This window comes from Mustela nigripes, chromosome 14 (assembly GCF_022355385.1).
Source record: "Mustela nigripes isolate SB6536 chromosome 14, MUSNIG.SB6536, whole genome shotgun sequence".
Lineage (NCBI taxonomy): Eukaryota > Metazoa > Chordata > Mammalia > Carnivora > Mustelidae > Mustela > Mustela nigripes.
This window is the reverse complement of record NC_081570.1, coordinates 57756395-57779268: the sequence shown is the minus strand read 5'-3', so window position 1 is coordinate 57779268 and position 22874 is coordinate 57756395. Positions and strand designations below refer to the sequence as shown.

Here is a 22874-nt window from a genome sequence, read left to right as displayed (position 1 = left end):
TTTTTTTATATGTGTGAATTTTAGGAAATCATTATACTAATTTTCAGTCTGGCATAAGTAATTTCTTAAGAATTACTAAAAGCCGTGGTTATATTGCTATTTGTTAATTCTATAATCCTTGTAAGATTACATTTTTGTTATTTTAGAATAAAAAATATGTATCTCATTATATATTATTTGGACTTTTGATAGGGAAGAACTGAAGAATTACATTTGAGAATCTTTTTGGAATTCAATTATAAATTTTAGAAGAATTTAAAGAAAATAGTAATTCTATCAGATACTCATCTATACATATAATTTGATTTGGTTGAATCAGGTAAGGTGTAGGATGAAAGAACATCAAAATAGAATTGATAAATGTAATCATAAAAAAGATACAAATAATATGTGTGGTTTTTTGTTTGTGTGTCTGTGTGTTTCCTCTTAGACACAATTTGCTAATACATGGAAATCAACATGAAACCGATACCAGTTTCATTATATTCAATAGTGGGTGTTAAAGGAAAAGAGAAATATTTCAATGAATTTTGTAGATAATTTTAGGAATGTAGTTCTTTTAAACTTATGTAAGCTTTTTAGGATATATATATATATATATATATATACACACACACATACATACATATATATATAAATTAACACACAAGTTTTTAAAAATTGGGGTGAAGAAGAGTAAAGGGGGATCTAATGAATTCAAGAGACATTTAATGATGAACTATGTTTAAAATTTTAACAGAGTTAAAAAAAAAACAAACCACATACCACTATTGAAATTAATGGCTGCCGGGTCACATTTGGTAATACAAAAGCAAATCAGTTGTGGAAATCAATATATATATGCTTTATTAACTTTCAAGTCAGGGTGGAATATAGATTACTTATTCAAATATATGTATTTTAATTAGTGACCATTAAATACAGAGTGTTACATTATATTGGAGAATAACAAAGGATTTTACAGTGACCTAATTTGAAAGGAGTACCATAAATCTAAATTCAGTTTCTACATTAAAAAACTTAAAAAATTAAAAAAGGTAATCCATATTCACCTCAGCAAGTTTTTCTTTCCTATTTATATTGGCTTAAAGCATTGGAGTTGTTTTTAGCTGGGGTATTGTTTTATTTCATGTGTCATTTCATTTATTATAATGGCCTAATGAGACAAGTATCATTACCCCACTTTATAGAAAGGAAACTGAGGTGTAAAGAAATTAATCTACATGAAGTCATAGAACTAGAAGGAACAAAGGTAGGTTTTGGTTTTAGGGCCCTTACCCAAGCTGCTTTGCTTCTAAGTATATCCCTTTACAGCCAGTTTTTAGTGGTTGCTTTTTTCTATATGTTCAGACTTTCAACACGTCTTAATAACCCTTCAACATGTTGGAAAGTTCAAGTTGGAAAAGGAGTCAGGAAGCCCTAAGATACAACTCTGGGAAAGAAGCTATTCGTAAATGTAGTTAAAAAAAATCATAATTGTGATATTTTTAGTTACATGCTTAGACCATGTAGTGGTAAAAAAAAATATATTTTTGGCTTTGGAGCCTTATTGAAAATTTCAAGAACCTAGAAAATACATATGACTGTTCTGATCATTAAAAAAAAAAATGACTTTTATGTTTTGAAGCTACTTTTTTTTTAGAATCTTTTTTTAAAGATTTTATTTATTTATTTGACAGAGAGAGACCACAAGTAGGCAGAGAGGCAGGCAGAGAGAGAGAGGAGGAAGCAGGTTCCCTGTTGAGCAGAGAGCCCGATGCGGGGCTCGATCCCAGGACCCTGCGATCATGACCTGAGCCGAAGGCAGAGGCTTAACCCACTGAGCCACCCAGGCACCCAAGCTACTTTTTAATAGAATTTCAGTTCTTAAAAATCAATGTCTAATTGTTTTCAGAATGAATTTGTATTCTTCATTGTAAATGAATAGCTTTGAGTTTCTTTCTCTCTTTCGTTCTTTCTTTTTAAAGATTTTATTTATTTATTTGACAGAGGGAGAGATCACAGGCAGGCAGAGAGGCAGGCAGAGGGAGAGAAGAGGAAGCAGGCTCCCTGCTGAGCAGAGAGCCCAATGGCGGGCTCTGTCCCAGCACCTGGAGATCATGACCTGAGCCGAAGGCAGAGGCTTAACCCACTGAGCTATCCAGGCGCCTGACAGTATTTTTTATAATAAAATTTAAGTGCTCAGAAACTCTTAAGTCACTATACTTGCTCTTATATTTTTGGTGTTTGTTTTCCTCTTTGTTTTAACCAGTTATTGTTGGAGGAGGGAACAGTGTTTTGTTTATACCTTAGGCACAGAGTCATTGATAAAAGCATTTATTTTGCCAACCATATATATAGAATATTGAATTAAGGTCTATTAATTCTTATGTATTTTTTAAATATATAAAATCTAAATAGGAATACATAGATATAAAATACATGAATGTCTTAAACTTCCGGAAACCTTTGCCATGTAATAGAATAGGAGCAAACCTAGCAATACATTAAAAAAATCTGTTTTTTATATGCTTCAAGGAAAACAGCCATTAGAATTTTTGCATTTAATATGATATTTCAATTAAAAAGCCTGTTGACTTGGGAAAATAACATTAGAAAGCCATCTGGTATCCTGTGGCAGCCTTCATGTCTTCCTGTTTTATTAGATAGCTGTGGTAGTAGTGTAGCAGGAACACTGATGGATTCAGCTGCAAGTGTTACTATATAACAAAGGGACAATTAGAGTAAAGAAACTTGGGAAGACGTTATTAAGATATAATAATTGATACCTTGATGAGATAAAGTACTCAATAAAAGGTTAAATTATAAATTAGATTCATTACAATCTTTTTTTAAAGATGGGTAACATATAATGTATAGTTTAGAATTCATTCTAAACAGAAGCAGAATTGCTTAGAGAAGTTTATTACCTGAAAAAATATACTGAAGTGACATACCACATTATCTAATCATGCCTGGCAAATGAGTCATATATATATACACACACACACATATATGAAAATAATATATATCTATGTAGATATATATGTATGAGTGATAATATGTACATATACATATATACATATGTAAATATATATATAATGTATAAAACTAGTCATAGTCAAATATATGCAAGTATTAACTAGACTGGAAGCAAGAATAGACAGATTTTAAGCAGTGTTCTGAAAGAGAAATTGATTATGGCCTGCTTAGTTAGAGATTTGGGTGGAGTCGAGATTTGCCTTTGCTGTTGTTCTGGGTTGGAGCTGCAGTCTTAAATTTTTCCAGTCTTCCCCTTAGAATTACACATTTTGTTAGTGTATATCTGTTTACCTTTTACAGTATCATAAGATACTGTTTTACCTAGTATCTTCTTAAAATATTTGTGAGGGTCACAATCTACGTTTAAAGCCTGCTTGTCATTCTACTAAGCCATTGCCATGTGAAATAGTATTATGTGTAATATCCCCTTTATATGTATTAAACTGGTATTGATTACTTTTTTCTCATATAAAAATCTGAATTTGTGTGGTTTCTCTGCTCTGTGGGTTAATCTCAGATCTAGTCTTTTTTATCTTATTTCTCTGCTGTTCTTAGATGTGACTTTCATCCACATGGTATAAGATCATTTATTATCTATTTAGTATTCCAGCTAGCAGGAATTGTAATTACTAATAGTAATTTTGAAGAACAGGGCTTGCCTATTTTGTTTGAGAATCCAGTCAGAAGTTGTGCCTATCACTCTGCTCATATCCCATTGGTTAGAACTTAGTAACATGATAATACTTAGCTAGCTGAAAAGATGGCTAGAAAATAAGTCTTTAGTCTAGGAAGTCATATGTCCAGTCAAAAATTTGAATGGGAGGTTTTTTTTTTTTTTTCCCTTTCCTCCTTCCTTCCTTTTTTTTTTTTTTTTTTTTTTAAACAGTAACAGGAGAATAGATACTGGGTAGACAACTAGTAGTCTCCAATGTCTTATTGGTTAGATACTATCTGATGTTGCTTCTGTTACCATGTAAATACTGGTAACCGTCACCCAAACTATGCTTTCAGTTATGACTTCTAATCCTCAGATCTGTAGTGCTTTCATCTATTCTGCTTGGATAAACATATGTATCTAAAATTTAGTATGTTTGGGGGCTCCTAGGTGGCTCAGTTGGTTAAGCATCTGATTCTTGATCTTGGCTCGGGTCTTGATCTCAGGGTTGTGAGTTCAAGCCCGACATCGGGCTAAATTCTGGGCTTGGAGCCTACTTAAGTAAATAAAAATAAAATTTAGTATGTTCAAATCTGATCAAACAATTTTGTTCCTCCTCCCTGTATCCTCTATCTTGAGAGGTGACACCATTATCCAGTACCATCACCCAATCCAGCAACCTGAATTTTGTTCTTAGACTTCTTAGCTTTTCTTACTCTGTGTCTGGTCAGAAACAAAATCTTGAAGACTTCTGGAATCTGTTTTTGTCCTTCTATTTTGAAACAGTATACTGTTACTATTTCTCATTTGTATTACTGAGATAAGTTGTAAGGTACACACTGCTGTCCTAGTGATCAGCCTGAAATAGATTGAACTATGTAATGCCTATGCTCAATAGCTAAAATGTATAGAGTAATGACTGTTTGTCAGGCACCATTTAAAATTAAGTACTTTATATTTAACAAATCACTTTTAGGGGCGCCTGGGTGGCTCAGTGGGTTGAGCCGCTGCCTTTGGCTCGGGTCATGATCGCAGGGTCCTGGGATCGAGCCCCGCATCGGGCTCTCTGCTCAGCCGGGAGCCTGCTTCCTTCTCTCTCTCTCTTCCTGCCTCTCTGCCTGCTTGTGATCTCTCTCTGTCAAATAAATAAATAAAATCTTTAAAAAAAAAAAAAACCCAAATCACTTTTATCTTCATAAACCCTGTGAGGTTGTATAGTTGACTACCCTGAGACAAAAGAGGGTGAGTAATTTGTCCAAAGTCAGTAATTGGCAAAGATAGGGTTTGATCAGTTTGGCTCCAAAATTTGTGTTTTAAAAACCACATTATATTGCTTAAAGTATTTGTCCATTGCTTCCCGAGTAAAATACAATCTACTCAGTGCACAGAAACCATCCACACTGCTTTTTCTCATTTCTTTCTTTCTTACTTACCCCTGTATCTGATCATTTTCTCTTCATGTATTCTACTCATTAAGTAGATACAGTACACTTGCAGTTTTCCAATACACCACATGACTTTTCTCACCTTTGTGCTTTCCTCAGTTTCCTTCAACTGGTTATTTTGTTCTTTTTCTTTTAGACTCCTCTGCTCAGGAACCATGATTGCTGGCACTTATCTTTGGCTACCTCAGTCAGAAACCCCTTCTCTGATTTTATGTCATCCTTTAGATCCCTTAATCATAGCCTCCATCACGCTGGATTTTAACCCAACTTCTGTGTGTCTCTTTGTAAAATTGTCAAGAATGGAATTGTTGTTTTTCATACTGCCTGATGCTCAAACATTGTTAATTAGGTTCATTTTTTCCCCACATCCTTCTGATGTTATTCAAAGATCTCAATCATTTCTAACAACAACAACAAAAAAGTATGGCCTTTTTTCAGATTTTCTCTTTAAAGTCCTTGTATTGTGATATATAATAGTCTTTTGGCCTCTGTGAAAACTTGATGCTCTAATTTTTTTTGCTTATTGATTAATATCTGGCTCCTTTCTGTCTTTTTTTTCTCCCCCTAATGCATGTTGTTTTTAGGACTTAGTCATTAACTCTCTGTTTTCTTACGAATTTTTTTTTTTAATCTATTCAAAGAATTCCCGTATCTTTAAATCTGACTTCTTCCCTTTTCTTTTTGTTAACTTCCCTCTGGGAACCTCATGGTATATAATTGTGAATGTTACTGAATACTTTATTCTTTGCCAGACATTATGCTCTTTCTATACATTATTGCCCTGAATTCTTTTTAAAGATTTTATTTATTTATTTGAGAGAGAGAGAGAGAGAGAGAGATCACAAGTAGGCAGAGAGGCAGGCAGAGAGAGAGAGAGAGAGGAGGAAGCAGGCTCCCTGCTGAGCAGAGAGCCCTATGCGGGGGCTTGATCCCAGAACCCTGAGACCATGACCTGAGCCGAAAGCAGAGGCTTTAACCCACTGAACCACCCAGGCGCCCCTCAAGCCTTGAATTCTTAACTATAAGATAGGTGGTCATATGTTTTACAGGTAAGCTAAATTGACATAAGAGAATGTAATGCCCAAATTTCTACAACTATCAGGTAATGGAACTGGAATTCCAATCAATTTATTGTTTTCAGAATCTTGATTTTTAACAACTCTAATATCCTGCTTATTAATATCTTATAATATCCAAAACTGTACTATGAATGGGATCCTCTCCCAGTGTTAACTATCTTATTATTTATATCAGTCTTTCACTTGTTACGCTTTTGCTCCATGAGTTTGTCTTGGTAATTTTTCTTAGCAATTTTTAATATCTACTGCCACTCCCATAGTTCCTTATTTGCCAGTTCATCCTGTCGTGATACAAATTCATATTTAACGAAGACATGTTACCATGTAAGTTTTAAGATCTGACATGACCTTTATTACTATTGTTGATCTCCTTTTTGAACTTTCCAGTTCACATAACTTAGTCTAGTTGTGTTTTTTACCATGAATTTTCCTTGTCTAAAATATTCTCTTAATTTTGTTTTCATTTAAATCTGAGCCTCAATCCCTAGTCTCAATTTATTTTCCATAGACAATTGCTTTTTTCCCCCCTGAGCTTCTGTACTACTCAGTTTTGTGTAAGTTCATTTGGCTGTTAATTATACAATACTTTGTATTTCTGACTGTTGTCTGTATGGTTTGGTTTTTTTTCTTCTTTCCAACTCTGAACTGTAAATTCCTTGAAGCTGGGGTTAGTTTTTATACCTCTCTTTAGTTCTCATGCTCAACATCTGGCATAATGCCAGGAACATTTTAGATGATTAAGCCATTGAATGAATGGATTTTATTGCTTTGATACTGGTCTTATTTGAGATTTAGAAAAAAAAAATGATAATTAATCTTACCAATAGAGCTTAAGTCACCATGGAATTATCTCAGAAGTAAATCCTTAAAAGCATTATATTGAAGAGATTTAATTTAAGTAAAATTCGTAATTTACATAGTTTATTGCATGTTTTTATTTTATATCTTTAAAAATATGTAATTTTTCTTTTTTTCTACCTCTCTATCTCCCTCTCCCTCTTTCTTTTTTTCTTTTTTAATTTTTGGCAGCCGGTTCGAAGACAGTCCCTTACCCCTCCTCCTCAGAACACTATTACATGGGAAGAATATATATCTGCTGAAAATGGAAAGTAAGTATTTTTGTTTTATTTTATTTTTGAAATAGAGGCTTTTTTTGGTTTTATTTTGTCCATTGGTTTTTAGAAAGAACAGTTTGTAAAAATGTGGATATTTAGGTGTAAGATTATTTTAGCAAGAATTTTTAGTGCCTTCTTCTCTGAAGCAATTCTTTTATCTTGTAAAATATGCAGTAAGCCTGATGAGGGAAAGAAGTAACCCCAGTTACATTTGAATAAGTTGTGGAGCCTTCTTTTTACATCCCTGCTGCCATTTTATACAACCCCCCAAAATTACAGCACATTATTCTAAGAAAGTATATAATGTGAGGAATTTCCCACTGCAGCTGCTTATTTGAGTTTTCTCATTATATGTGAACTTTTATATTCTGTTATTATCCTAAGTCTTTAGTATGGTGGGTAAAGCCATTCGCTGTTTTTCTACTTTTTGCCTTTTAAAGCACATCCCCTTTCATTATCTGTTTCAGCCTGTGTCAGACCTCTTCTCGCCATCCTTACATAAGACTTGGCTTAATGTTGTATTATAGATCTTTGCTAGAGTACCTACTACATGGTTTGTATGTAGTAAATATTTATTGAATAAAAGGATGATGAGTGAACAAAAGGTTTATTTTGAATGGATAAATAAAAAGTTTTTTTTTCTCGCCAACCCTGTCGAAGAAGGTACAATTGTTTGTAGAAATATTTTTTCCTTTTGGTGGAGAATAAAATATTACCTACTTCCATGATTAGAAAAAAATTGTCATGACTTTTATTTATTTAATATTTAAGGTTTATTGTACTTTTCTAACTTCTTCTAAATGTTTCCAGCCTATATTATAGTCTATAATTAACATAGAATTCTTTATTCTTCTTACTAGTCAGTGGTAAGAAGTATAGACAGTAAAAGAGATTGAATTGAATAATGATCTTAGAGATATACAGTATTTTTAAAGTTTACTTTTTCTAGCAATTTGCTTTATTCCTAAAAACAGTGGTTATTAAATTTATTCAATTTATATTCAATTTATTCAACAAATGAAATTTGTTAAGATTTTTTCCTGAACTTTACTTTATGCTAGTTTCTTTTTTTGTTACCCATGTCTCATTTTTTATACATGTCTTAAGTCCTTTTAGCATAATTTAAATTTATGTCTGTATAGATTAGGAAAAATTAATTTACTAGTGATGTGATTAGAAGAGGACAGATTCTTCATAGGATGATGATAGCATGTAGAAAAGTTTTCCTAATTTTTAATTTTCTTCCCATTTTAGAGCTCCTCATTTGGGTAGAGAACTGGTGTGCAAGGAGAGTAAGAAAACGTTTAAAGCCACGATAGCCATGAGCCAGGAATTTCCCTTGGGAATAGAGTTGTAAGTTTGTCACTAACTATACAAGGCTATGAAAGAAACTGTGAAACCTTGAAGGGTGTAATAATATTTGCATCTGAGTGTTGCATTTGGGTCCTTTGAAATGAAAAAGCAAATAGCCATTGCTTTGATAGTTGTGCACTCTTCTAGACAATTTCTGTTTAACAAACTATTAACATTTTTACTATTTTAACCAGCTAAGTTTTGAATAATTTTTAGAATGATAAAAGTAGTAAATGAATCATGCTAATTATAAAAAAATCTAACAGCATGGAAGTTTATAGAATAAAAATTCGTTTACTTTTACCTCACTAATAGCTAATAGGGGAATAACTGGGGTGTTTTTGTCTAGATTTTTCTGTGTGTTTTGCCATTTTTAAAAATAAGATTGAGGAATAGTTTACATTTTGTTCTGTGACTTTCATTTTTTCTTTTAAAAAATACGTGTATCTTGGAGTTCTTGCAATAATTACATTTTTATCTTTTTCTTCTTTCCTTGGTATTTTGTAATATTGATGTACTGTCCTTTTATTTTATCATCCTCCTACTGATAAACATTTTGATTGTAGTTTGTCACCATTATAAGCAATACTGTAGTGAACATCTTGAATATATGCTTTCAAACCTGTACTCATCACCATTCATTTAGAAAAAGTTCAATTTGTGGAGCACTTGGGTGGCTCAAACTGCTTTTGATTTCAGTTTAGGTCATGATCTCTGGGTCATGAGATTGAGCCCAGTGTTGTGTCCGACTCTGTGCTGGCATGGAGTCTGCTTAAGATTCTGTCTCACCTTTTCCCTCTGGCTCCTTCTCTCAAAAAAAAAAAAGAAACCCAATTTGTAGAGTTTGTAGAGGTGGGTGGAATGGGAGTGGTAGATAGGGATAGCTGACCAACAGAATCACTACTTTAGGCTCCTCTCTGAAGTAGAGAATGAATGGAAGCACCAGGCTATTTTTCCTTCTTAGTTCCTTCCCCTTCTCTGGCCTAGAGTATCGAAAATTAATTATCAGAGAAGAAAGGATGACTCCTATTTTCTACAAAAGATATACATGTCTCTCATACTCCTCACTAACCAAAATTTGGAAAAATGGGTAGAATGAGCTAGACAGCCATTAATCTATAGATCAGAGAGGGAGATTGGTAGTTGTGAGAAGATGTGGGAAGGGCATTTAGCCATACCTACAAATTTGCATAATTCATCTTATCTTGGACCCATCTGACTCCAGGATCACCAGTTTTATATTCTAATAAAGAAGAAAAATGTGGCTAATTGTAAGATACTGTCAATTTTAGGAATTACTCAATTTCACAGTTGATATGTGAAAAAAAATGGGTACATGACAATTTATAAAATGTGGCTATTGTAACCGTTCCTTCTGAAAACAAAACAAAACAAAACAAAACAAGAAACATAGTGTGTAAAGCCAGACAAGATATTCATTCTAGAATAAAACATAAGTCAAAGACAGAAGAAAATTCCTTGTAAGTGGTTTAGAAAAATGTAAAAAGATGTGAAATCAGCAAACTAGGTGATTCTAGATGAGATAAGATAATAGAATTAAATGAAAAGGAGACTTTAAAGCTAAGGAAATAAATTAAGCACTAAATAACACTATTGTAGAACAAATACATTAGAAACAACAATGAACACAAAAGATGTGTCTGAAAAATAAAATGTGATAGCTCATAGTGAATTTAATGAAAAAAAGATTAAAGGAATTAGAGAAGCAATATTTATGGAGGACAAAGAGGATTCAACATAAGGATCATTGGTGATCCCCTTACATAGAAAGCCTCCAAAATGTAATCAAAATAGTATTCAAGGTAGGGTAAAAATTTCTCTGTAAGGAAAGACTGAATCTGTAGCATAACATCAGGTTCTAGGAAAAATCAAAGAATCATTGGTAACAATAATTACCGTGATTAAACAATTTGACTTTGATTATTTTTTTAAGATTTTATTTATTTATTTGACAGAGAGCTAGAGAGAGCCAAAAAGTACAAGTTGGGGGGAGGGGGGAATGGCAGAGGGAGAGGGAGAAGCAGTCTCCTTACAGAGCAGGGAGCCCAACTCCCTGGGCTCCCAGGGCTCTATCCCTGGAATGCAGGATCATGACCTGAACCAAAGGCAGATGCTTAACCAGCTGAGCTGCCTAGATGCCCCTGGCCTTTGATTGTTAATAAAGAAATCCAAGGGCATTTAGGCAAAAAAAGAGGTAAAAACCTGACTTTACATTATTTCACATCTTGACATTTCTGAGACAAAATGTGATCAGGTGGTATATCTGGCTAAGATGTCGTTTACATATTAGAGCAATTGAGGAAAACATTGAATTAAAAAATATAGCAGTCATTTGGGTCCATTTTCAAAGAAAAATAATACTATTTGAAAATGAAATTCATTCAATTAAAAGATGAAAGAAGGTTATAATTAAAGACTAATGTAATACTAAATTCTGGGAGACATTATGAAATTATAATTCAGAGGGAAAGAAGCATAAACTGAAATTTTATGCCAGCCAAATTTCCCTTTAAATATGCAAAAAGAAACACTCATTTATGAAGTCTACAAGAAATCAAGGAATACGAAGAATTTGAGAGCCCTTGACACAAAATTGACCAAGAAATTCAGCCACCCAGGGAGACTAATTAAGAACTCAGGAAAGTGTAGACTTCAGGAAGAACATGGGTGTAAACCTTTCCATTTATATACAGATCTAAAAATCAAACAACTGTGGAAATTATGAATTCACAATCAAATGTAAATGTAAACTTAAACACAGTAAAAGGGTAATAAAACAAAAAATCAGGAGGAAGAAGGAGGTGACATTTCCTCATCCTTAACATCTAGAGGTCAATACTACTATCTGAGTTTGATACATGTAGTTATAAAACAACATAAAGATACAAAGAAATCAATTTTTTCTCCTTCAAATTTTCAGGTTATTGAATGTTTTGGAAGTAATAGCTCCCTTCAAGCACTTTAACAAGCTTAGAGAATTTGTTCAGATGAAGCTTCCTCCAGGCTTTCCTGTAAAACTAGGTAAGAGAAAATTTACATGTAATATCAGTGTTTGTTAGAAGTATGGAGCTGTTTACTAACATTTAATAAGAAATGTGTTTTGAAGGAAAGGGATTTCCAAGTTGCTTACCTTTTTATAAAGTTTTTCTCTGATTATATAGATTGAGATTCATGTTTTATCAAATATGTAAAGTGCCCAGAGAATTCTAATTTTATGGGATTTAAGTTAAATGCAAGGGATTTGCAGATATTTCATACAAGAGCATGTGGGTGAACTTTAATAATGTTTTCTAATGTCAAATAAGGATTCTGGATTTTAGCCCAGATTTTTAGCAGATTTTTGAGTTCTTGAACAGTGGGGATGTTTCTAGGATCAACGTCACTATTCATGGGTAAAGTAATACTCATACATTTTATTTTTTAGTCTTAAATGTTTAAACTTAACTTAATCTTAAACAATGATCTTTAAGAAGAGTAAGCTCCCATTTTTGTGCATATTTATCTAACTAAGCATATCAGAAAACTGGGAACAAGAGACTGTTAAGAGATTCTTTAGGAATTTAGGCTTAGATTTAGCATTAATCTTCAGGAGAGCCTACCACCCATACTCTATTTGGATGGTGTTAATATTCCATCAAATATTTAATCAGTGCTTGCTATGTGCCAGGTGCTTTTCTAGGGGTAAAAGTCTCTGGCCTTTTAGGGTATACATTCCAGTGGGAAAGAAAAATAAATATGCAGTAAATATAACCTTTATTTAATCCCTCAGATGGATTTTATTTTTTAGTCAATATTAATGAAACCACATTTCAGAATAATTAGGCCAAAATGTTTTTCTCACCAGAACTAATGCGTTCGGAGGGCACTGGGGTGGCTCCATTGGTTGGGAGACCGACTTTTCAGCTCCAGTCTATGATCTCAGGGTTGTGAGTTCAAGGCCCACCGTGGCCTCCATGCTGGGTGTGCAGTACAGCCTACTTAAAAATTAAAAAAAATAAATAAATAAGTGAATAAAGGAATAAAAATTAAAGAAAAAATAATGCTTTCATTGCTAAAAAGTAAACATGACCTTTTCAACTTTACAAACTTGGAAATAAGCATTTTATGGGTAAAAATGGATTTTAAAATGTTTCAAAATATCACTGTAGATTCCCTTTTTGATGAAAAATTATTGGGAAACCAGCGTGTACTTTTAGGACTTATGATAAGATCTTAAGGCAGAAATGATTGGAAAACTAAAGCAATCGAGAGATATGTTTGAGTTAGGGATCTGGATCATTATGTGACCATTTCTGCAGAAGCTTAAAATCCCATTGTAATTTTCTATAGCCAGAAAATAGTTGAAGCATGGGACCCTCTTTAAGGTACTATATTTAAAGAGGTATGGTACCAAGCTGAAATAGTGGGCAGGGATTGAATATATGAGAGTTTCAAACTACCCCAGCATTCACATTTATTTAAGTCCAAAATATCTATTTAAGTCCTAAACTCCAGTCAAACCCCACAATAGAATATAGATTTGTATACAGAAGAAGTATTTTGATTATGTGGAAAGGAGGAAAAAAAGTGTACAATACTTCTTTGCAGGCATTTTTCTAATATAGAACCACATTCTTAACAAGGGATTCATAATCTTTGGCTTGCATATTAAAGTTATCAGAAATTTGTTTTCCTTTCTCTCTTCTGTCTTTTTGCCCTTCTTTTGAATTAACCCTTTAAAACTCTAGCCCTGGGTCTGTTTAATCTTCCACCATTTCTGTTTCTGTGTCAGCCTAGAAAATCCAATTGAAAGGAAAATTACAAAAATTTGGAAATTGTTGTTAAGGTAATTGTGTTTGCAAAATCAGCCAGAGCTTTAAATGCTAATTATGAATGATCTTTTGTCTTTTTGCTTCTTCCATTCTGTTCAAAGGCTCAATTTGAACCTCTTTTACCAGTCCCCAGCTTCTCCCACCACTTCGTTACACGTCCAAGCAGATGATTTTTGCTTCCTTAGTTTCAAAAAAAGACCATCAGAAATCAGACCTCCTTGTTACTCCCAGTCCTCCATATAGACTTTCTTGTCCCAAGTCTCATCTTTTTCTTTATATTTCCTATCTCAGTGGAAGTGGTACTTCTCTTCTTAACTTGAATAATCTCTTGATTTGTACTATGGATCTGTTATCCCATCTCTTTTAAAAACCTTGTTCTATCAGTCTCCACATATTTTTCTTTTATCATCAAACTCCCTTCTCTGCTGCTGCTTCTCTCTTAGCTGTTAGGCTTTGTTCAGGTATTTCTCCCTTAAAAATTCAACCAACTAAGTAAAATAACCCCTTTTACTCTTCCCTGTCCAGCACTTGCCTTTAATCTTTGTTTTCATAACCAGGTTACTTGAAAGTGTAGTTTTATATCTATCTCCGTTGTTACTTTCTATTTCCATTTTTTTTTTTTTTTGTAAAGGGTAGAAGGTGAAGGGAGACAGTGTTTTTCTACTTCACTTGAACTGCTAAAATGATGGCATTAGATGGCTATAAGTTTTATACACACACACACACACACACACACACATATATATAGCTAAAGAAGCTATACAAAGAAATATATTCAAAAACACTATAGATAAATGAAATGAAAATGAAATTGTAAAATAGTCAAGTAACCTATAGAAAGATAAGAAAAGGAAACAAAGAAATGAAAAACAGAGACAACAAATAAGAAAATAAAATGTCAGACTTAAGCCTTAATATGTAAATAATTCCATTAAATGTATGTAGTATAAATAGACTATTTAAAAGAGATTGACAAAAGAGATTAAAAAACATGAACTAGGGGCTCCTGGGTGGCTCAGGGGGTTAAAGCCTCTGCCTTCGGCTCAGGTCATGATCCCGGGGTCCTGGGATCAAGCCCCACGTCGGGATCTCTGCTCTGCATGGAACCTGCTTTCTCCCCTCTCTCTCTCTCTGCCTGCCTCTCTGCCTACTTGTGATTTCTCTCTCTCTGTCAAATAAATAAAATCTTTAAAAAAAAAACAAAAACAAAAAACAAAAAAACATGAACTATCTATGTTCTCTTTAAGGAACTGCCTTCAAATACGATATAGGAAGTTTGAAGCGAAAGGATGGAAGAAAATGTTTCATATTAACATTAATCAAAGGATAACAGGACTACCTTTTTAAAAAATTTTTTATTTATTTATGTGACAGAGATCACAAGTAGGCAGAGTAGGAGGCAGATAGAAAGGACGAAGTAGGCTTTGTGCTGAGCAGAGAGCCCGACCCCAGGACCTTGGGATCATGACTTGAGCTGAAGGCAGAGACTTTAACCCACTGAGCTACCCAGGTACCCTAGGACTACGTCTCTTAATGTTAGATAAAGTAGATTGCAGAGCAAAAAAGAAAAAAAATTACCAGAGACCGATAAGGATATAACTGATAAAAGGATTCGTTCATGAGGAATAGTAATTCTAAATGTATGTTCACCAAACAATAGAGCTACAAGATAGGTAAAACAAAAACCCAAAGAAATGAAAAGAAAATAGATCTACAATTATAATTGGAGACTTCATCACCCTTCTTCCCTAAACAGTTGATGTAACAACTAGACAAAATCAGCAAGGATATAGAATATCTCTACAACACCATAAACAAAAGTACTTAATTGGCATTTACCCAACATTAACTAAATACACATTCTTTTCAAGTACGCATGGAAGATATACAAAGATATGCCATATCCTGGTCCATAAAACAAACCTCAATAATTGTAATAGAGTGAAAAATTAATCATAATAGAATCATACTGGACAATAGTAGAGAGAGAAAGAAGAGCAAAATAAATCTAAAACCAACAGAAAGAAGAAAATAACAGAGTAGAAATCAGGGAAAGGGAAAACAAAACAAATCTAGAACGCCAATGAAGGAAAGAGCTGCTTCTTTGAAAAGATTCATAAAATCAACAGATTTGCAGCAAGACTGATAAAAAAAAAAAGGGAGAAAACACAAATTATCAATAAAAGGAATGAAATGGGATAGCACTACAGGTCCTGCAGAAATCAGAAGGATAGGGCGCCTGGGTGTCTCAGTGGGTTAAAGCCTCTGCCTTTGGCTCAGGTCATGATCCCGGGGTTCTGGGATCGAGCTCCACATTGGGCTCTCTGCTCAGCAGGGAGCCTGCTTCCTTCTCTCTCTGCCTGCTTCTCTGTGATCTCCGTCTGTCAAATAAATAAATAAAATCTTAAAAAAAAATCAAAAGGATAATAAGCACAATAAGGAATGAAAGGGGGCAGAAAAAGTCATTCAGAGCAGAAAGAAAACCTTCTCTGTTTGCAAGAGAGACATGACTCTATAAGTAGAAATCCCAACATTTCTACCAAAAACTAGAATTAATGAGTTCTGCAAGATGGCAGGATACACATTAAATGTATAAGAATCAGTAGTATTTCTGTATACTAATATTGAACACGTAGACACCAAAATTTAAATATTAAGTACCCTTTACAATTGCTAAAAAATACTTAGGCATGATTTTACCTAAACATGTATATTATTTGTATGTTGAAAATTATATAACACTAATGAAAGAAATTAAAGGAAGAGCTAAACGAATGGAGAGATACACTGTGCTCATGAATTAGAAAATTCAAAGATGTTACGATGAAAGATGTTAAATTGCTATGCAGGTTTAATACAATTCTTGTCAGAATCCCAATAATATTTTTTTTGTAGATATAGACAAGATTATTTTAAAATTTACATGGGAAGGCAAAGACTCTAGAATATCTGTATTAGTTTTTTGGGCTGCCATAACAGAATACCACAAACTGAGTGGCTTAAACAACAGAATTTTATTTTCTGAGCTTTCTCATAGCCTTCCGGGGCTATCCATGCCTCTCCCCTAGCTGCCTTTTTTTTTTTTTTTTAAGGTTTTATTTATTAATATGACGGAGCGAGAGAGAGAGAGAGAGAGAGAGAGCGAGCGAGCAGAAACACAGAGGGAGTGGGGGAGGGAGAAGCAGGCTCATGCCAGAACCTTGGGATCATGACCTGAGCCTAGCCACCCAGGTGCCCCTCCCCTAGCTTCTGGTGATTTTCCTTGGCTTATAGAAGAATCACCCAGTCTTTGCTTTCATCTTCACATGGAGTTCTTGCTGTATGCCTCCAAATTTTCACATTTTGTAAGGACACTGGCCATTGGATTAGGAACGACTATAATGACTTTTAACTTGATTACTTCTGTAAATTACAGACCCTATCTGCAAAAAAAGTCACATTCTGAAGTACTAGAAGTTAGGACTAGAACATATATTTCTTTGGAGGGGAGAGAATTCAACCCACAACAATAGCCAAAACAAATCTGAAAAAGAAGAATAATGGAGCACCTTGGTGGCTCAGTGTGTTAAGCCTCTGCCTTCTGTTCAGGTCATGATCTCAGGGTTCTGGGATCGAGCCCCACATTGGGCTCTCTGCTCAGCAGGGAGCCTCCTTCCCCCTCTCTCTCTGCCTGCCTCTCTGCCTACCTCTGTCTGTCAAATAAGTAAATAAAATCTTAAAAAAAAAAAGAAGAAGAAGAAAATGTGAGTAGTCTACTCTGTTTCAGTATTTATTATATGGCTACAGTGTTCAGGACTGTGGTTATAGGCTGAGGGATGAATGTATAAATCAACATAACAGAACAGAGAATCCAGAGATAGACCCTCACAAATCTGTAGAACTGTTTTTTTATAAAGATACATTAACAGTTCAAGGAGGAAAGATAGCCTGTTCAACAAATGATGCTGGCATAATTGGACATCAAAAAGCAAAACAAGGAACCTCTACCTAAGTCCTGCAGTTTATATAGAAATTAAATGAAAATGGATCATAGACTTGAATTTAAATATAAAACTGTAAAACTTTTAGGAAATAAACAGAAAGCATTAGGGGCGGATATAGGTTTAAGCAAAGCGTTCTTAGACTTCACAGGATACACAAGATGTATATAAAAAAAAAAAATCAATGAATTGGACTTCATCAAAAGTGAAGACTGCTCTGTGAAAGACCCAATTAAAGAAAACATAAGAACTTTTAAAACTCATCAGTGACAGAATGAACAGGCCCATTAGAAAAGGGCAGAAGACACAGACATTTCACCAAATAGGATATATAAATGGAAAAATAAGCACATGAACACTTTGTTCATGTTCACTTTATTAACCATTAGGGAAATGCAAATTAAAATCACATTATCAATTTACACACCTAACAGAATGGCCAAAATAAAACATGTGACAACACCAAATGTTTGTTCAGATGTCGAATTCATTTGTAATAGCCCCAAACTAGAAACAGCCCAGCTGCTCTTTGCACATTCCCTTGATCAGTTCCACTCTGTGTTTATTGTTGATATTCATATTGTTAACTCTACCGGATACTTTTCTGTTATCGTTCTTAATCTCACCAAGATTTGACTGTTTTCTCTAGAGTCCTTGTCCCAGTGAATGATAGTTTTTCTTCAGGTTTCCTCTGACTTCTTCGATAGAGTTCTCTCTCCATTTTCTTTCTGCCTGTCTGCTGCTCCTCTGGAGCAGCCTCCATGGTACCTTACTCTGGGCAGCCTCCGTTATATTCTCATTACAGCTGTGAAAACTTAAGCCAAAGCATGTTACTACTCTGCTCACAGCCTTCCATCAGTTTTCCATTTCATCCAGAGAATAAGTAGCCAGTTACTTTTGGATGTAAGCCCCATTTGATCTGGGTTTCTGTTTCCCCCCTGATGCCCTACTCCTGTTCGTCTTCCCTTCACTCAGCTGTTAGTCACACTGGTCTCTTAGCTGTTCCCAGTATACGCCAGACACTTTCTTTTTTAGGGCCTTTGTACTTGTTCCTTCTACTTGGGATTTTTTTTTTTTTTTTTTTGCTGTAGACAACTGTATGGTTCATACTGTCTTTGCTGAAAGGTCACTTTATCGAGGTTATCTTAAGACTGTCCTGTTCAAGAGCTCTGACTCCAGCACTGAGACTCCTTTCAGCCTACCATGCTTTACTTTTCTCTTTAGTCACAGATACTTTTTACTTACTTACTATGTCTCCCAGCCAGAGTATAATCTCCATAAATGCATGATGTTTTTTCCCCCTTGTTCACTTGTTTTGTTCCCTTGTTTCCAGTGCCTAAAAGGGATCATTAACTTTCTGAAGAGTAGTAAATATTTGAGGCTTTGCGGGCCATATGGTTTCTGTCACAACTACTTAATTCTTGTTGGAAAACTAAAGCTGCCATAGACAATAAGTAAATGAATAGCATCCTGTGTTCTAATAAACTTTATTTAGGGACACTGGATTTTGAACTTCATATAATTTTATTAGCCTGAAGTACTGTTTTTTGTGTATTTTTTTAACCATTAAAAAATGTAAAATCTTTTTTTAGTTCATAGACACGGAAACAGGTCAGGCAGTGGGCCTTACTTTGCTGACCCCTGAGTTAGGACAGCATTTGTAACTAATATACACACATGGATCACCACCACCCACCAGGGAAACTTGGTAATCTTTTTGTAGATTTTTGTTTTTGTTTTGTTTTGTTTTTTTCAGAAGAATATTATTCTTCAGTAAAATAGTAGCCTTGAAACAATTTACTCTTCGCTGTTATTCTAGACATATACTCACCTTAGCTTCATAGATCATTTCAGGGTTTTTTTTTGTTTGTTTGTTTTTTTGGTTTTTTTTTTTAAAGATTTTATTTATTTATTTATTCATTTATCTTTTTTTTTTTTTAAGATTTTATTTATTTATTTGACTGACAGTGATCACAAGTAGACAGAGAGGCAGGCAGAGAGAGAGGGAGGAAACAGGCTTCCCGCTGAGCAGAGAGCCCGATGTAGGGCTCGATCCCAGGACCCTGAGATCATGACCTGAGCCGAAGGCAGCGGCTTAACCCACTGAGCCACCCAGACACCCCTCATTTCAGGGTTTTAAAGGAAGCTTTAGAGTTTATTTTGTAGGTGAAATCCCTGAAGACCATGAATTAAATGATTTATAGGAAACAGAACCCTTTCTAAAAGCTCATATTAGGGATAAAACTAAGGAGAGTAATTAATGTATTTGACCATTTTTAATGTTGGATTTCACTGTAATTTCAGTGAGAAATATATTTTATATAAAAAAAAATGTTAGGCTGTGTTGGTATATTACTCCAATTCTGATGAGACTTTTTATCACATATATTTAAGTGATGGATTGTATTTCATATTTTAAAACAAGAGGGATTAATGTGTTTCTTTTGTATTAGGATGAAAATAAATTAGCTCAGATTCAGAACGGTATGTATGCTATAACATGAATAAAAAGGATGCCAGAATGCAAAAAGTACAAATGTATGTGTCTCTGCCCCAAGAAATAGATAAGAAACCCTGATGGAATCTGGCATTATAGTTTTAAGATTGGGAAGCAGTGGGAACTTGTGTTTTTGATGTGATTCTTGATGCCTTGATGTCTTTCTCTCCTCACCAATAAAAAACCCTTCTCCAAAACAGATACACTCACTATTGGGCATATATTAGGATCTGTCAGGTCCTTCAATAATACTTTTTTACATTTTAAGGAATATGGCTTTCTCTAATAGTATTTATAATCTGTAAATAGATAAGCATTTTATTTTACAGTATTATTATTGATTTTCATCTCTAGATATTCCTGTGTTTCCTACGATCACAGCCACTGTGACTTTTCAGGAGTTTCGATATGATGAATTTGATGGCTCCATCTTTACTATACCTGATGACTATAAGGAAGACCCAAGCCGTTTTCCTGATCTTTAACTGACATGGAAAGTGATGTCATCTAACCAAGGAAAGTAAGAGAATACAGAGACCCCAGAAGTGAATCCAAACAGAAGGGACAAATGTTCTGAGAAGAAAAGGGAATTACATTGAATCAACACATCAGTAATATGATATTATGAAACGGGCCTTTAAAAAGAATTTCAGCAAGTTTCCTGATGTGCCATTTTCAGTCTTTTTAAAAATATACATATTATAAGTGTAATAGTTTGACACCTTAATGACCCTGCGTACTTCTTATGTAAAACAGCTATAAGTGCTGTGATTTGTTTTTAAAAATTTTTACACTTCTTGTTGAAATATATATGCATATAAATATATCTATATCTATATCTATATCTAAAACACTTCTGGACCATTAACATAAATGTCTTAAGAGATGTGAAGCCCTTTTAAACTTGTCATCTTATATTCAAGGTGACATTTACAAATATTCCTTCCAGCTTTGTTTTCATAAAATGTAAACTATGTAACATTATGTATAGTTCAGTAATTTGAATGTTTGTTCAATATAATGAACTAGAAGGAATGCAGTTTTCTGTAGATGAATGAACCAAATGGTAACCATTAAACAGTTGCATTTATATGTTGCAATACATTTCAGAAGGAGCGTTCACTCTGCAGGGAATAAGGTACCTCCTTTAGCACCTTAGTGCAATTCATTGTGGTGCTATTTGTTTTTACCTGAATTCTTTCTTCACTGGAAAATGTTTGTTACTAATCTTCCTTTCATAGGACCTCTATTTTTTTTTTCTAAACTTGAGTTTAAAAGCCCTTTTTGTGTTCACGATAAAGTATGGCTAGCATGCTTAAAGATATTCCTCTTCCAAATCTCAGCACTTTAAAAAATAACTCCAAATTTTTAGACTTGCTTCCTAATAAGTGCAAATCATTCTGATTATTTTGTTTGATTTTAATGGAATATGGATGCATTCATGTCAGTTTTAAAAAAACAACCCACATATTTTGGACATCCCTACATATTTAATGCTTTCAAAATAAGGTAAAAACATTTTATATGCTAACAGAATATATTTGTTACAAGCTAAATTCCAGAAATATACACAGGATTGACAATTCCTACTGTTTATTTTTTTAAGTCATAAGAAAATATTTATTGATTTTAATCTCCAAAGTGAAATCATGCATTACTCATTTTTGCATTTAAAATTTTTCATATTAATTCCAAGATGGTTTGAAGGTCCAAGACTGAAAATAAATTAGGAAGAGTAATGTATAACAGTCACAAAATGTTATGTTGTATTTAAAGAGCTTAGCTAAAGAAATGTTTTTTAAATGTATTCTGATAAATGTGTCAGAATGCATCTGTCAAATTTTGTAGAGTGACCAATAGTTTAAACTTTTTCCAGGATTTTAAATCATTTGAATGAATTTAGAGACTTTTAATGAAGAGAGGATTTATTTAAAAATCCAAAGCATCAACCATAAGAAAATTTTATAATAAACATCTTTAAAGCTGCATCTTCCATGCTGAAACATACTACATTGCATATGTTGACATTTTATTAAATACATTTTATAATGAAGTAATCATAGTTAAAAATTCAAAGACCAATTACTACCGTATGTGGGTCTGTTGAATTTTGTGGAAAGAGTTGGTAAACCCAGATTAGGTTTATTGAATAGAAGTTGATCCCTATTATTTTGGGAATGCTTGTTGATAAGTGACTTGGAGATTGAATTATCCTGTCTATGATTATTTGAAGTGTGAGACACTGAAGGGTAGTAATCACTGTTGCTTGTAGGCTCCCTGACTTTGTGGGAATATGGTATACTTCAGGAATATACCGCAGATTTTTTTCACACGTACAGACAACTTAGTGGAGAAGAAACATGGTAAATTGCAGCTTGTGATTTATCAATTTCGTAAAAACTGTGAATATTTTGCTGGGGTACACTGGAGGTAGGAAGACTACTGAAAACTTTTGCACTTGGGTTTTCTTTTTAATTCTTATCTTTTTCTTTCATAAAGAATACTAGATTATCCATTCCAAAATGTCTTTTATCTGATCACAAAGAAAAGCAAATGTATCTCTTACGATGGTGAAAACAAGGTGTTAATTAATGCAAATAAACTTTTCACAATATTAGACTTTTCAAAATGTGCCTTTTAATCCAATTGATAAAGCTCTATGTATGCCATATTTCATGTAAGTACATCAAAACAATGTATTTTGATAATTGCACATGAAAATTTAGATTTTGTAGAAGTCCATTTGTGATTGAAGAAACTATTCAAACTTGGGAGACTATAAAATGGTAAGTAGATCAAAACAATGTATTTTGATAATTGCACATGAAAATTTAGATTTTGTAGAAGTCCATTTGTGATTGAAGAAACTATTCAAACTTGGGAGACTATAAAATGGT

At 33.7% G+C, this 22874-nt stretch overlaps 1 protein-coding gene across 1 annotated transcript in view; it reads left to right on the top strand.

The window, feature by feature from the left end:
• The window catches only part of ANKRD13C (ankyrin repeat domain 13C), a 97069-nt gene extending 74473 nt beyond the window's left edge, over positions 1–22596 (top strand). Inside the window, exons 10-13 of the mRNA XM_059375097.1 lie at positions 7230–7309; positions 8570–8668; positions 11610–11710; positions 20332–22596. Coding sequence (XP_059231080.1) covers positions 7230–7309; positions 8570–8668; positions 11610–11710; positions 20332–20462 — 411 coding nt within the window. The 3' untranslated portion in view covers positions 20463–22596. The remainder of the gene's footprint in view (positions 1–7229; positions 7310–8569; positions 8669–11609; positions 11711–20331) is intronic.
• The last annotated feature ends 278 nt before the right edge of the window (positions 22597–22874 follow it).